Source organism: Neofelis nebulosa, chromosome 14 (genome assembly GCF_028018385.1).
Source record: "Neofelis nebulosa isolate mNeoNeb1 chromosome 14, mNeoNeb1.pri, whole genome shotgun sequence".
NCBI classification, from domain to species: Eukaryota; Metazoa; Chordata; class Mammalia; order Carnivora; family Felidae; genus Neofelis; species Neofelis nebulosa.
The window spans coordinates 41,163,947-41,181,037 of NC_080795.1; the positions used below are offsets into that span (position 1 = coordinate 41,163,947).

At 38.0% G+C, this 17,091-nt stretch overlaps 1 protein-coding gene across 1 annotated transcript in view; it reads right to left on the bottom strand.

Annotated features, from left to right (window-relative positions):
- Positions 1-17,091, bottom strand: part of LOC131494315 (DNA repair and recombination protein RAD54B) — a 121,825-nt gene that overhangs the window by 104,135 nt on the left and 599 nt on the right. Inside the window, exon 2 of the mRNA XM_058698586.1 lies at positions 16,578-16,728. Coding sequence (XP_058554569.1) covers positions 16,578-16,712 — 135 coding nt within the window. The 5' untranslated portion in view covers positions 16,713-16,728. The remainder of the gene's footprint in view (positions 1-16,577; positions 16,729-17,091) is intronic.

Sequence of the window (17,091 nt, forward strand, 5' to 3'; positions counted from 1 at the left end):
ATATGTATTTTATGCAGAAATTAAATCTAATTTTCCATATTTTTATATAATAAATTCCTAATTTAAAATATGAACTACCAACTTCTCTATATCTTAAAAGGAAATAGGCATTTTAAAATAAATTAAAAATCCAATTTTACTGTCTACTAAACTATTAAACTTTTAATTACGTTATAAAAGCTAAAGACATAATAAAATGAAAATTGTGCTTATAATTATAGTGTAAACAATGTATCAGAAGAGTTTTTAAACATGTCATAACAAGCCATTCTCAGAATCAACTGTGGTTTTTTCTTGCCAAATTTCTCAATATTAAAATCAATATTTAAATATTCTCCATTTTTATGTGGGATAATGGTACTGTCACTGTGTTGGTTACAGAGACAAATACTGAACTGTTTACAAATGAAAAGATATTCCTGGGATTTGCATCAAAATAATGAGTAGATTGCACCAAAAATAATAAGACACCTAGGAATAAACCTAACCAAAGGTAAAAGGTAAGAGGTAAAAGACCTATACTCTGAAAATTATGAACACTGATGAAAGAAACTGAAGATAACACAAAGAAATAGAAAGACATTCCATGCTCATGGATTAGAAGAACAAATATTGTTCAAATGTCTATACTACCCAAAGCAATCCACACATTTAAGGCAATCTCAATCAAAATACCACCAGAGGAGCCTGGATGGCTCAGTAAGTTAAGTGGCTGATTCTTGATTTCCACTTAGGTCATGATCTCACAGTTCATGAATTCAAGCCCCACATGGGGCTCTGTGCTGACAGTGTGGGGCCTACTTAGGACTGTCTCTCTCTCCCTCTCTCTCTGCCCCTCTCACACACAAACATACCTCTCTCTCTCTCTCTCTCAAAATTTTTGTTTTAAAAAAACAAAATTACCACCAGCATTTTTCACATTACTAGAACAAACAATCCTAAAATTTATATGGACTCCAAACAGACAAAGCAACCCTGAAAAATCAGAGCTGGAGGGATCACAATTCCAGACCTCAAGTTATATTACAAAACTGTAGTAATGAAAAGAATATAGTACTGCCATAAAAATAGACACATAGTTCATAGAACAGAATACAAAACCCAGAAACAAACTCACAATTATATGGTCAATTAATCTTCGACAAAGCAGGAAAGAATATCCAATGGAAAAAAGGCAGTCTCTTCAGCAAATGGTGCTGGGAAAACTGGACAGCTCCATGCAAAACAATGAAACTGGACCACCTTCTTACACCATACACAAAAATAAATTCAAAATGGATTAAAGACCTAAATGTGAGACCTAAAACCATAAAAATGCTAGAAGAGAGAGCACAGACGGTAATTTCTCTGACACTGGCTGTAGCAACTTTTTTCTAGATAGGTCCCCTGAGGCAAGGGAGACAAAAGCAAAAATAAACTACTGGGACTACATCAAAGTAAAAAGCTTCTTACACAGCAAAGGAAACAATCAACAAAACTAAAGGGTAACCTACAGAATACGAGAAGATATTTGCAAATGCTATATCAAATAAACGGTTAGTATCTAAAATATATTTTAAAAAAACTTATACAATACACCCAAAACAAATAATCCAATCAAAAATGGACAGAAGACATGAATAAAAACTTCTGCAAAGACATACAAATAGCCAACATACACATGAAAAATGCTCAACATCACTCATCATCAGGGAAACGCAAATCAAAACTACAATAAGGCATCACCTCACACCTGTCACAATGGCTACACAATCAACAACACAGGAAACAAGAGATGCTGGTGAGGATATAGAGAAACAGGAACCCTCATGTATTATTGGTGGAATGCAAACTGCTGCAGCAACTGTGGAAAACAGTATGGAAGTTCCTCAGAAAGTTAAAAATAGAACTATCCTATGATCCAGTAATTACACTACTAGGTATTTACCCAAAGAATACAAAAACACTAATTCAGCCAGGTGTGGTGGCATGCACCTGTAGTCTCAGCTACTCAGGCTGAAACAGGAGGATTGCTTGAGCCCAGGAATTCTGGGCTGTGGCGCGCTATTCCAACTGGGTGTCTGCACTAAGTTTGGCATCAATATGGTGGCCTCCTGGGAGTGGGGGACCACTAGGTTGCCTAAGGAGGGGGTGAACCAGCCCAGGATGCAAAAACACTAATTCAAAGTATTATGCATCCCTACATTTATAGCAGCATTATTTACAATGGCCAAGATATGGAAGCATCCCAAGTGTCCATCAAATGATGAATGGATAAAGAAAATGTGGTGTGTACACGCACATACACACACACACACACACACACACACACACACACAGAGGAATATTATTCAGCCTTAAAAAAAAGAATGAAATCTTGCCATTTGCAACAACATGGATGGCGATAAAGAGTATAATGCTGAGTGAAATAAGTCAGAGAAAGACAAATACCACATGATTTCACTCATATGTGGAACTTAAGAAACAAAACAAATGATGCACCAAAAACCATAAAATACCTAGGGATAAACCTAAACAAAGAGGTAAAAAATCTAAAGTTCATGAAAAAAATTGAAGATGACACAAAAAAATGGAAAAAACATTCCATGCTCATGTATTGAAGAACAAATATTGTTAAAATGTCGACACTACCCAAAGCAATCTACATAGTCAATGCAATCCCTATCAAAAATAACATCAGCATTCTTCACAGAGCTAGAATAAACAACCTTAAAATTCATATGGAACCTGAAAAGACACGAAGAGCCAAAGCTATCCTGAAAAAGGAAACCACAGCTGAAGGCATCACAATCCCAGACTTCAAACTGTATTACAAAGCTGTAATCATCAAGACGGTATGGTACTAACACACAAACAGACACATAAATCAATGGAGAACCCAAAATAGAGAACCCAGAAATGGACCCACAAACATATGGCCAACTAATCTTTGACAAAGCAGGAAAGAATATCCAATGGAATAAAGACCATCTCTTCAGCAACTGGTGCTGGGAAAATGGACAGTGACATGCAGAAAAAATGAACCTGGACCATTTTCCTACACCATGCACAAAAATAATCTCGAAACGGATGAAAGACCTAAATGTAAGACAGGAAGCCATCAAAATCCTAGAGGAGAAAATAGGCAAAAACCTCTTTGACCTTGACAGCAGCAACATCTTACTTGACATGCCTCCAGAGGCAAGGGAAACCAAAGCAAAAATGAACTATTGGGACCACATCAAGATAAAAAAGCTTCAGGGCACCTGGCTAGCTTAGTTGGATAAGCGTCTGACTTTGGCTCAGGTCATGATCTCACGGTTTGTGAGTTCAAGCCCATGTCAGGCTCTGTGCTGACAGCTGAGAGGCTGGAGCCTGCTTCCGATTCTGTGTCTCCCTCTCTCTCTGTTCCTCCCCTGCTTGCACTCTGTCTCTCTCTCTCTCAAAAGTAAAAAATAAAGATTAAAAAAAAAAAGATAAAAAGCTTCTGCACAGTGAAGGAAATAATCAGCAAAACTAAAAGGTAACCAATGGAATGGGAGAAGATATCTGCAAATGAAGTATCAGATAAAGGATTAGTATCCAAAATCTATAAAGAACTTATGAAACTCAACACCCAAAACAGAAATAATCCAGTGAAGAAATGGGCAAAAACAGGTCTTCTCCAAAGAAGACATCCAAATGACTAACAGACACATGAAATACTGCTCAACATCACTCATCATCAGGGAAATACAAATCAAAACCACAATGAGAGATCACCTCACACCTGTCAGAATGGCTAACATTAACAACTCAGGCAACAACAGATGTTGGCGAAGATGCAGAGAAAGAGGAACCCTTTTGCACTGCTGGTGGGAATGCAAACTGGTGCGGCCACTCTGGAAAACAGTATGGAGGTTCCTCAAAAAATTAAAAATAGAACTACCCTATGACCCAGCAACTGCACTACTAGGTATTTATCCAAGGGATACAGGTATGCTGTTTCAAAGGGACACATGCACCCCAATGTTTATAGCAGCACTACCTACGATAGCCAAAGTATAGAAAGAGCCCAAATATCCATTGACTGATGAATGGTTAAAGATGTGGTACATATATACAACGGAATATTACTCAGAGATCAAAAAGAATGAAATCTTGCCATTTGCAAATGAAACTAGAGTGTGTTATGCTAAGCGAAACAAGTCAGTCACAGAAAGATAAGTATCATATGACTTCACTCATGTGTGGAATTTAAGATACAAAACAGATTAACATAAAGGAAGGGAAACAAAAATAATACAAAAACAGGGAGGGAGACAAACCATGAGAACAAACTGAGGGCTGTTGGAGGGGTTTGGGTGGTGGGATGGGCTAAATGGGCAAGGGGCATTAAGGAGGGCACTTGTTGGGATGAGCACTGGGCGTTATACGTTAAGCAATGAATCACTAAATTCTATTCCTGAAACCATTATTACACTATATGTTAACTAACTTGGATGTAAATTAAGAATGCTAATGATGATAAGAAACGCGCAAAGGGGAATTAAAAAAGAACAAGAGACAAACCAAGAAACAGACTCTTAACTATAGAGAACAAACTTATGGTTATCAGAGCAGAGGTGGGGGTGGTGAGGATGGGTGAAATAGGTAATAGGGATTAAGGGGTGCACGTGTCATGACAAGCATTGGGTGATTAAAATAAAAACTTAAGGGGCACCTGGCAGACAACTCTTAATCTCAGGGTTGTAAATTCAAGCAGCATATTGAGTGTAGAGATTACTTAAAAATAAAATATTTAAAAATAAAAACTTTACAAAATTAATGAGTAAAGAGGAACTAGGGAGGGAACTGAAGAGGTAAAAATGAAACAAGACTGGCAATGAACTGATGATCATTGAAGCTAAATAATGGGTGCATAAAGGTTATATATATTTTTTCTCTATTTCTGTACATGTATTAGTTTTCTATCGCTGCTATAACAAATGAACACAAATTTAGTGGCTTAAAAACAATGCAAATCTATCATTTTGCAATTCTGTATGTTAGAACTCTGACTTGAATCTCACCAGGCTAACATCAAGGTGATCAGCAAGGATGCACCCCTTTCTTGAAGTTCTAGAATACATTTCCTTGTCTTTGCAAACTTTTTTTTTAATTTATTTTTTAATTTACATCCAAGTTAGTTTGCATATAGTGCAACAATGATTTCAGAAGATTACTTAATGTCCCTTATCCATTTAGCCCATCCCCCCTCCCACAACCCCTCTAGCAACCCTCTGATTGTTCTCCATATTTAAGAGTCTCTTATGTTCTGTCCCCCTCTCTCTGTTTATATGTTACTTTTGCTTCCCTTCCCTTATGTTCATCTGTTTTGTATCTTTAAGTCCTCATATGAGTGAAGTCATATGATATTTGTCTTTCTCCAACTAATTTCACTTAGCATAATAGCCTCTTGTTGCATCCACATAGTTGCAAATGGCAAGATTTCATTTTTGATTGACTAGTAATACTCCATTGTATATATATACCACATCTTTTTATCCATTCATCCATCATTGGGCATTTGGGCTCTTTCCATACTTTGGATGTTGTTGATAGTGCTGCTATAAACATTGGGGTGCATGCGTCCCTTCGAAACAGCATACCTGTATCCCTTGGATAAATACCTAGTAATGCAGTTGCTGGGTCGTAGGGCAATTCTATTTTTAATTTTTTGAGGAACCTCCGTACTGTTTTCCAGAGTGGCCGCACCAGTTTGCATTCCCACCAGCAGTGCAAAAGGGTTCCTCTTTCTCTGCATCTTCGCCAACATCTGTTGTTGCCTGAGTTGTTAATGTTAGCCATTCTGACAGGTGTGAGGTGATATCTCATTGTGGTTTTGATCTGTATTTATTTCCCTGATGATGAGTGATGTTGAGCAGTTTTTCATGTGTCAGTTGGCCATCTGGATGCCTTCTTTGGAGAAGTGTCTACTCATGTCTTTTGCCCGTTTCTTCACTAGATTATTTGTTTTTTGGGTGTTGAGTTTCATAAGTTCTTTATAGATTTTGGATACTAACCCTTTATCTGATCTTTATCTGATACTTCATTTGCAGATATCTTCTCCTATTCCGTTGGTTGCCTTTTAGTTTTGGTGATTACTTCCTTCATTGTGCAGAAGCTTTTTATCTTGATGAGGTCCCAATAGTTCATTTTTTGCTTTGGTCTCCCTTGCCTCTGGAGGCATGTCAAGTAAGAAGTTGCTGCTGCCGAGGTCAAAGAGGTTTTTGCCTGTTTTCTCCTCTAGGATTTTGATGGCTTCCTATCTTACATTTAGGTCTTTCATCCATTTTGAGTTTATCTTTGTGAATGGTGTAAGAAAGTGGTCCAGGTTCATTTTTCTGCATGTTGCTGTCCAGTTTTCCCAGTACCATTTGCTGAAGAGACGGTCTTTATTCCATTGGATATTCTTTCCTGCTTTGTCAAAAATTAGTTGGCCATACGTTTGTGGGTCCATTTCTGGGTTCTCTATTCTGTTCCACTGATCTGAGTGTCTGTTTTCATGCCACGTCTTTCTGAACTTCTAAGTCATCCACATTCCCTGGATTGTGGTCCCCTTCCTCCTTCTTCAAAGCCAGCTACTCTGTATCTCTCTGACCCTGCTTACATAACCACATTTCCTTAACACTCTCTTCTGTCTCCCTCTTCTACTTTTAAGAACCTTTGTCATTAAACTGAGCGGACCCAGATAATCCAGGATAACCTCCCCACCTCAGGGTCTTCTTTAACATTAATCACCTAGTCCAAGTTCCTTTAGCTATGTAAGGTAACATATTCACAGGTTCCAAGAATTAAAACATGGATGTTTTGGGAGGTCCATTTTTCTGCCTACCAGAGTATATGTTTGAATTTTTTTAAATATAACTCACAATAACAGACATAGTTGCCATATCTTTATAAATATTTATCAAAATAAGTTTCAGAGGCAATCAAAAAACCTATAAGATTCCAAAGTCAAAACAATGAACAGAGGCCATAAATTTATTTTTACATACTTTCAAACTTAAAGAAACATTACAAAAATACAAGGAAATCCCTGATAGCATTTACCCAGATTCACCATTTATTTACATTTCGCTCCATTTGTTTTCCCTTCTTCCCTCTCTTTATGTGTATATGTGTGTTTATATTTGAGATAGAGCTGGAGACACTGTGCTCCTTTACCTCTAAATATTTCCAGATGTGTTTCCAAAGAGCAAAGACATTCTCTTCCACAATCACAGTAAAATTACCAAAATCAAGATTTAACATTGCGATATTATTATCTAACCCACAGTCCACATTCAAATTCAGCCACTTATCCCAATAATGTCTTTTATAGTTTTTTCCCTGAGCCATGGCCAATATCAGATCATATATTATATTTAGCAAGCATGGTTCTGTAGTCTCTAATCTAGAACAATTCCTCAATGTTTATTTGTCTTTTGAGACTTTGACACTTTTGAAGAGTACAGGCCATTTTGTAGAATGTCCCAATATGGATTGTCTGATGTTTCTTATGATTAGCTTCAGGTTATACAATTTGGACAGAAATACCACTGTTCATCATACCAAGAGGCACATACTACTGATTTGCCCCATCACTTAAGTATATATTTGATAAAGGTGTCATTAGCCAGGTCTCCCTGAAAAGTTAGTATTTTTCCCTTTTTTATTATTTATTTTTGAAAAAAAGAACAAGCAAGCAGGGGAGGGGCAAGGAGAAAGAAGGAGAGAGAATCCCAAGCAAGATCCAGTGCCCAGGACAGAGCCCAATGTGCAGCTTGAACCCACGAACCAAGACCCGAAATCAAGAGCCAAACGCTTAACCAAGTGAGACACCCAAGTGCCCAACCTTTGTAAGTCTTAAAAGCACGTTGTGGGACACCTGGGTGGCTCAGCGGTTACGCGTTTGGCTCTTGGATGTCAGCTCAGGTCATGATCTCAAAGTTTCGTGAGTTTGAGCCCAGCATCGGGCTCTGTGCTCACAGCACAGAACCTGCTTGGGATTCTCTCTCTCTCCCTCTCTCTCTCTGCTCTCCAACCCACGTTGTCTTTGTCTCTCTCAAAAATAAACTTAAAAAAAAAAAGTCATCTAGGGGCACCTGGGTGGCTCAGTTAAAGTTTCTGACTTTAAAGTCAGTTAAGCATCTGACTTTGGCTCAGGTCATGATCTCACGGTTCGTGGGTTCAAGCCCTGCATCGGGCTCTGTGCTGACAGCTCAGAGCCTGGAGCCTGGTTCAGACTGTGTCTCCCTCTCTCTCTGCCCCTTCCCTACTTACACTCTATCTCTCTCTCAAAAATAAATAAATATTTTTAAAAATCATCGTAAAAAGTATGTTGTGAGAAGATGCTTGAATCTATTCAAATATCTTATTTCCTCAAACATTCATGCACTAGTTTGGGTATCCATTGAACTTTTTTTTTTATGGACAAGTAAACACAGCTGTCTAAGGCCAACAACTGCTATGGAAAGCAAGGCAGGTAAGGAGGAAAAAAAGTCATTCTAGCCAATGTCCAAATATCTAGGAGGTATTTATGGTTCTCCATGCCTCAAACTTCCTTCTAGAGTTCATACTAACCAGTCCAGTTCCTTACATTGTTGTAGAAATTACACAAATTGGGGGTGCTGGGTGGCTCAGTCAGTTAACCATCTGACTCTTGATTTCAGTTCAAGTCATGATCTCATGGTTCGTGGGATCAAGCCCCACATCAGACAGCACAGAGCTGGCTTTGCATTCTCTCTCTCTTTCTCTGCCCATCTCCTGCTGGTGCTCTCTTTTTCTCTCGCTCTGTCTCTCTCAAAGTAAATAAATAAACTTAAAAAAAAAAAATCACACAGATTGATTCTGTTCCATGGATTAAGAACTAATGTGCAAACTCTTTGTTATAGAGTACACTAATATTAAATGTATTAATTCCCTTTAAAATCCTGTCATATTGGGGTCCCTGGGTAGTTCAGTCAGTTAAGCATCTGACTTCAGCTCAGGTCATGATCTCATGGTTTGTGAGTTTGAGCCCCACATCAGGCTCTCTGCTGTTAGCACAGAGCCTGCTTCTGATCCTCTGTCCCTCTCTCTTTCTGCCCCTCCCCCGTGAATGCACACTCTCTCTCAAAAATAAATATTAAAAAAATTTTATAAAAAATAAAATCCTGCCATATTGTAGGTGCTTAAATGTGTTCCCATGTAATAAACATGCAACTTAAAATTCTTCCTTTATCTCCACAAATCATTCTTAAGCATATATTGTTGTATGCTAATAAGCTCCTTTAATTGGAGTACTGAAGGCAGTTTTCTCTTCAGCCCTGGCTTAAGAAACGGCTAAACTTTTATTTTAATTGAGGCTTAACTGAGATATAACATATTAGTTTCAAGTGTACAGTGGAATGCTTCAAGATTTGAATATATTTCAAATTGATCACCACAATAAACATAGTTAACATCCATCACCATACATAGTTACAAAAAATTTTTCTTGTGATGAGAATTTTTAAAGTCTACTTCTTAGGGGCGCCTGGGTGGCTCAGTTGGTTAAGCAGCCAACTTCGGCTCAAGTCATGATCTTGCAGTTCATGAATTCTAGCCCTGCATCAGGCTCCATGCTGACGGCTCAGAGCCTAGAGCCTCTTCAGATTCTGTGTCTCCCTCTCTCTGCCCCTCCCCCACTCACATTCAGTCTGTCTCTCTCTCTCAAAAATGAATAAACATTAAAAAATTTTTTTTAAAAATAAAGTCTACTTCTTAGCAACTTATGGCATCCATTATATTTTCTAACACTGTCACTTCTATTATGATTTAGCATTCCACTTTAAGGAAGAGCTTACTCTTCTCCCCATTTACTTATTTACTTATCTCAGTATATATTCAGACTCTATTATTTAATGAATTACTACCCACAAGCACATTTATTTTGACAATTTGTTCCAGATTTTGTATTTATCAGACCAAATAAAAACTCCTGAGGTTACCAAAACAGTACTTTTTAGTATGGAATAACTCAATCTAAGATAAATATTCTAAGAACAAAAGTTAGGAATGGAATAGACTAAGGTAAAGTTAATTGCCAAAGGTTCTCACGTTGCCTTGCTTAAAATAGCTGTGTAATTTCAAAAATGCCTACTTAGAAAATGTCTAGTTTTAAAAAATAACTATTTAGTTTCCTGATATAATTCAAAGAGTAAATCGGTGGTTTTGGTCTCAAATTAGTCCTCAGAAACAACATTTAAAAAAAAAAAAAAGGGGGTGCCTGGGTGGCTCAGCTGGTTAAGCATCTGACTTCAGCTCAGGTCATGATCTCGAAGTTTGTGGGTTCAGCCCCACATCGGGCTCTGTGCTGACAACTCAGAGCCTGGAGCCTGCTTTGGATTCTGAGTCTCCCTTTCTCTCTCTGCCCCTTCCCTGTATGAACTCTGTCTCTCTCTCTCTCTCTCTCTCTCTCTCTCTCTCTCTCAAAAATAAACAAACATGGGGCGCCTGGGTGGCGCAGTCGGTTAAGCGTCCGACTTCAGCCAGGTCACGATCTCGCGGTCCGTGAGTTCGAGCCCCGCGTCAGGCTCTGGGCTGATGGCTCGGAGCCTGGAGCCTGTTTCCGATTCTGTGTCTCCCTCTCTCTCTGCCCCTCCCCCGTTCATGCTCTGTCTCTCTCTGTCCCAAAAATAAAAAAAAAAAAAAAAAAAAAAAAACGTTGAAAAATAAACAAACATTAAAAAAAAATTTTTTTTAAACAAACAAAAAAAAAGAAACTACATCAAAAATTAAACCTTAAGTCAAGGGTGTCAAAATGATTAATGGGTAAAGAAAGTCTTTTTAACATCCTGGAACAACAAGGTATCCACATACAAAAGAATGAATTTGCACCCCTATCTCACACCATGCACAAAAAGGAACTCAAAATGGGTCACAGACCAAAATGTAAGAACTAAAACTACAAAACGCTTAGAAGAAAATATGAGACAAGAAAAAAAAATTCTGTAACTATGTGCAGTGACAGATGATAACTAGACTTATCATGATCATTTCACAGTATATACAAATATCATTATGTTGTATACCTGGATATAATGCTGTATGTCAATCATACCTCAATAAAAAACAAATTAGTTTTTTTTTTTTAGGTTCTAATTTTAAGTCATCAATACACCCAACATGGGGCTCAAACTCACGACTTCGAGATCAAGAGTCACATGCTCTACCACCTGACCCAGCCAGGCACAACAAAAAAAAAAAAGTTCTTTAAAAAACAAAATACAGGGGCAGGTGGGTGGCTCTGTCAGTTAAGCGTCTGACTTCGATTCAGGTCATCATCTCACTGTTCACGAGTTCAAGCCCTGCGATGGGCTCTATGATGACTGCTCAGAGCCTGAAGCCTACTTTGGATTCTGTGTCTTCCTCTCTCTCTGTCTCTCTCTCTCTCTCTCTCTCTCTCTCTCAAAAATAAACATTAAAAAACTAAAAATTAAAAAACAAAAATACAGGAGTAACTATTCATGACCTTCTTAGATACACTACCAAAATCACAAGGACTAACATCAAAAAAATTAGATAAGGGGCGCCTGGGTGGCGCAGTCGGTTAAGCGTCCGACTTCAGCCAGGTCACGATCTCGCGGTCCGTGAGTTCGAGCCCCGCGTCAGGCTCTGGGCTGATGGCTCGGAGCCTGTTTCCGATTCTGTGTCTCCCTCTCTCTCTGCCCCTCCCCCGTTCATGCTCTGTCTCTCTCTGTCCCAAAAATAAATAAAAAACGTTGAAAAAAAAAAAAAATTAAAAAAAAAAAAAAATTAGATAAATCTAACTTAGTCAAAATTAAAAACTTCTGTGCTACAAATGATACTATCTAAAAAGTGAAGAATAACCAACAAAATGAGAAAACGTTTGCAAATAATGTATCTGATAAGAAGCTGTAGCTAGAATATATATTTTTTTTTAAAACACTCTAGTGGCACCTGGCTGGCTCTGTCAGTGAAGTGTGAGACTCATGATCTTGGGTTGTAAGTTCAAGCCCCGCATTGTGTAGAGATTACTTAAAAAATTAAAAATCTTAAAGAAAAAAAACTCTTACAACTCTATAATAAAAAGCAAATAGTCCAGTTTTACAAGGGTCAAAGGATCTGAACAGACAGTTCTCCAAATAAAATACACAAATGGCCAATAAGCACATATAAAGATGCTCAACATTTAGCCACCAGTGACACACAAATCAAAACCACAAATGACATACTACTTCACCCACTAGTATGGCTACAATCAAAAAGATCTTAAGTGTTGACAGGGATGTGGAGAAACTGAAATCCTCATACACTGACGGTACAAATGAAACTACTGCAGCTACCTTGAAAAAGAGTCTGGCAGTTTATTAATGAAAGATTAAACAGAGTTATCATATGATCCAGCAATTCCAAACCTAGGAATATAACTAAGAAAAACGAAAACATATGTCTACACAAAAACTTACACACAAATGTTCATAAGCATTATTAATAACTCATAATTTAAGGAGCACCTGGATGGCTCAGTTGGTTAAGCGTCTGACTTTGGCTCAGATCAGGATCTTGTGGCTCATGGCTTCAAGCCCCTCATTGGGCTCTGTGCTGACAGCTCAGAGCCTAGAGCCTGCTTTGGATTCTGTGTCTCCCTCTCTCTCTGACCCTCCCCCACTCACCCTGTCTCTCTCTCTCTCTCTCTCAACAATAAACATTAAAAAACTTACAATAACTCATAATTTGAAAAGTGGAAACGATCCAAATGCCTGTCAACTGATGAACAGATAAATAAAATGTGGTGTATTAATATTAATATTATACAGTATGGTAGGCAGAATAATGCTTCCCAAAGACATTTATACTAATCCCCAGAATCTGTGAATATGTTACAAGGCAAAAGAACTTTGCAGATGTAAAATGTGCTCATAGTAATCTCTCCTGGAATGGAGACTGTCCTGGATTATCCAGGTGGCGCAATCTAATCAAATGATTCCAGTTTGAGAGAACCAGAGACATAACAACATGGCAACAGAAATTATCACTGCTGGCTTTGAAAATTAAAGAAGGGGGCCAGGAGCAAAAAATAAATTCAGGTGGCCTATCAAACCTAGAAAAAGCAAAGGAAATAGATTATCGCCTAAAACTTCCAGAAATTAATGCAGCCCTGCCAACACCTTGATCTTAGCCCAGTGAGACCTGTTTTGGACTTCTGACCTATAAAACTTTAATAGATTTGTGTTCCTTTAAGCCACTAAACTTGTGGTAATTTTTTATAGCAGGAATAGAAAACTAATAAATTTGGCAATAAAAAGAAATAAATTATTGATACGTACTAAAACATGGATAAGGAAACCATTACACTAACTGGAAAAAGCCAGTCACAAAAAGCAATGAGTATGATGAACGTATGATTCCATTTATATGAAATGTCCCTAATAGGCAAATCTACAGAGACGGAAAAATGATTAGTGGTTGCAAAGCACTGAAAGAGTTTGGGAAAAATGGAGAATGACTGTTAATATATATAAGTTTTCTTTCTGGAGTGATGAAAATGTTCTTTTTTTTTTTCTTTCTTTTTTTTTTTTAGAGAGAAAGAGATTGCACCCGCACAGTAGAGGGAGAAAAAGAAATAATCCCAAGCAAGCTGCACACTTAGCATGGAACCTGACATGGGGCTTGATCCCATGACCCTGGGATCATGGCCTGAGCCAAAATCAAGAGTCAGATGCAACTGAGTCACCCAGGCGTCCAGTGATGAAAACGTTCTAAAATTGATTTCTGTGATCACCGTACAACTCTGTGAATATGGTAAAGACCAATGACAGGGCGTCTGGGTGGCTCAAGCAGTTGGTTAAGCAGCCAACTTCAACTCAGGTCAGGATCTCAAGGTTCATGAGTTCAAGCCCCGCATCAGGCCTGCTTTGGATTCTGTGTCTCCCTCTCTGTCCCTCCCCCTCTGATGCTCTGTCTCTGTCTCTGTCTCTCTCTCTCTCTCTCTCAAAAATACAAAAACAAAAAACAAAAAACAAACAAAAAAAAACAACAAAAAAAAGATCCACGAATTGTAGTAGTGGGACTGTGTGGAATGTGAATTGTATCTAATTAAAGCTGCTTTTAAAAAAAGAAAGAAAGAAAGAAAAAAAGAAAGAAGCCTTATTAAAAAAACAGAAACCTATGTTTTCTTCTGACATTGTGGCCAGAAAGAAATGTAGGCTAACACAAACACATGCAGACCAAAAAACAAGTTAAAAACTAGCAGACTTTTTGGAGCACCTGGGTGGCTCAGTCAGTTAAGCATCTGACTCTTGGTTTAGGCTCAGGTCATGATCTCATTGAGCCCCACATCGGGCTCTGCCCTGAACCTGCTTGAGATTCTCTCTGCTTCTCTTTCTGCCCCTCCCACCTCAAAATAAACTTTAAAAAATATTAGACCTTTTTAACCACAAAAAGACACAAAATAAATTAGAACAACCTATTAAAAACCAGGCAAAGGGGGTGTCTGGGTGGCTCAGTCAGTTAAGCAGCCAACTTAAGCTCAGGTCATGATCTCACAGTGAGTTCAAGCCCCGTATCAGGCTCACTGCTGTCAGTGTAGAGTGCACTTTGGATCCTCTGTCCCCATCTCTCTCTGCCCCTCCCCGTTTGTTCTTGCGGGCTCTAATAAATTAAAACTTAAAAAAAAAAAAAAAAAACAGGCAAAGAACTTGAATAGGTATTTCTCCAAATCAGATCTACAAAGAGCCAATTAACATATGAAAAGATGCTCAGCACCACTTTTCATAAGAGAAATGCAAATCAAGACCACAATGAAATACCACTCTTACTACTATCACCTACTAGGATGGCTATAATCAAATAAATAAATAAATAAATAAATAAATAAATAAAATAACAAGTGTTGCTGAAGAAGTGGAGAAAAGGAAACCCTCACACAGTGCTGATGAAAACGTAAAACGGTGCAGCAGTTGTGGAAAACAGTTTGGTAATTTCTCAAAAAATTAAACACAGAATTACCTCATTACCCAGCAATTCCACTCCTAGAAAAATGAACACAGGGATTCAAATAGAAACTTGTATGCCAATGTTCATAGCAGCATTATTCACAACAGCCAAAAAGTGAAAACACAAGTATCCACCAATAAATGAATTGATAAATAAAATGTGGTATATACATACAACTAAATATTGTTCAACCTTATAAAGTTATGAAGTTTTGACACATGCTACAACACGGATGAACCTTGAAACATGCTAACTGAAATAAGACAGAAATAAAGGGTAAATATCGTATTATTCCACTTCTATAAGGTAACTAGAAGTCAAATTTATGAAGAGAGAAAGTACAATAAATAGTGCTTACAAGGGGGTAGGTGAAGGAGGGAATAAGGAATTACTGTTTAATGGTTATAGAATTTCTGTTTGGGGTAATGAAAAAGTTTTCAAGTGAAAACAGTGATGATGGCTGCAAAACAGTGCGAGTATAATTAATGCCATTTATCTGGCACACTTAAAAATGATAACATAGGGGGTGCCTGGGTGGTTCAGTCTATTAAGCAGCCGACTTTGGCTAGGGTCATGATCTCATGGTTCCTGAGTTTGAGCCCCCCCCCCCCCCCATTGGGCTCTGCACTGACAGTTTGGAGCCTGCTTGGGATTCTCTCTCTCTGCCCCTCCCCCACTTGTGCTCTCTCAAAATAAACTTTTACAAACAATGGTAAAACGGGAAGAGGGGGGCCTGGGTGGTTTGGTCAGTTGAGCACCAACTCTTGATTTCAGCTCAACTCAAAATTCCAGGGTTGTGGGATCAAGCCCCGCCTCCTGCTCCTCGCCGAGGATGGAGCCCGCTTGAGACACTCTCTTTTTCTTTCTCCCTCTCTCTCCCCCCCCCATTCCGCCCCTCTCCCTGCCTCGCACTCTAAAAATAAATCTTTTAAAAAACAAAAAAGGTAAAATAGCAAATTTTATGTTATATATACTTTATCGCAATAAAAAAAAAAAGGAGAGGCGCCTGGGCAGCTCAGTCAGTTAAGCGTCTGACTCTTGATTTCGGTTCGGTCACGATCTAGAGGTTCTCAGGGTTGAGCCCTACATTGGACTGCAGGGTGTTGGTGTGGAACCTGCTTGGCATTCTCTCTCTCCCTACTCTGTCTGCCCCTCCCCCATGCTCACTTGCGTGCTTGCGCTCTCTCCCTCTCAAAATAAATAAATAAACCTAAAAAAATAAAAGAAAAGAAAAAAGGAAACATACAAAATAGTGACTGTAATCATTACTTACATACATTGTCTCCTCAAATCACCTTACCTAAGGTTTTCACTTATATGGTAATTTTAAAAAGAACACTGGTTACAATAATTTATTTTTACAATTCCTTCACAGAGGTTATTTTTTACTGTTAAGTTTACCCTAGAGATCCAACTGCGTATCATTCCTTTAAAAAAAAATGATTTTAACCATTATTTTAAGGTTTTGGGAAGACTTTGTCAGAGACAGTAAAAACTCCTTCAGGCGATAAGTGTCCTTTAACTCCTTAAATGACATGTTAAAAAAAAAAAAAAAACATGCTTCTCTATATTATGCTTCTTTTATTTTATTTACTTATTTATTTTATTTTTACCTGAAGTAATTTCACATCTGGACTCATCTTTGTAATCTCTTCATCTGGACTTGGATTACTCCTTCCTGGTGGTATAAATTTTACTTTTTTGAAGGAATTCCCCTGCAACTGACTCGGTGCTGCAGATCGTCTCATATTCAGCAGTACTAACCTAAAAAACACCCAAAACAGAAATCATCTACGAATCTGACAGATTTAACCCCAAACATAAAAACAGTTCATCCCTACAACCCTATCTTTAAAAATATAAGAGAATAAACCTGTAAAAAGCCTTAGAAAACAAGTTTAACAGCTAGTAACATTTCATTTTCATCACAACGAGCTACTGAAAAGAATGCAAGATTTAAATTGAACGGTGTAAACTTGAGCATGTGGATTTTGATAATACTATGGATTAGATAACGATGATGTAGTCTTTGAAGAATGCAACCATTAAACCTCTAGGATACAACAACGTTAATAAAACAGCCAAGAACCAGCAACAGACCTGCTGTTTCTGCTTTTGGCCTTCCAA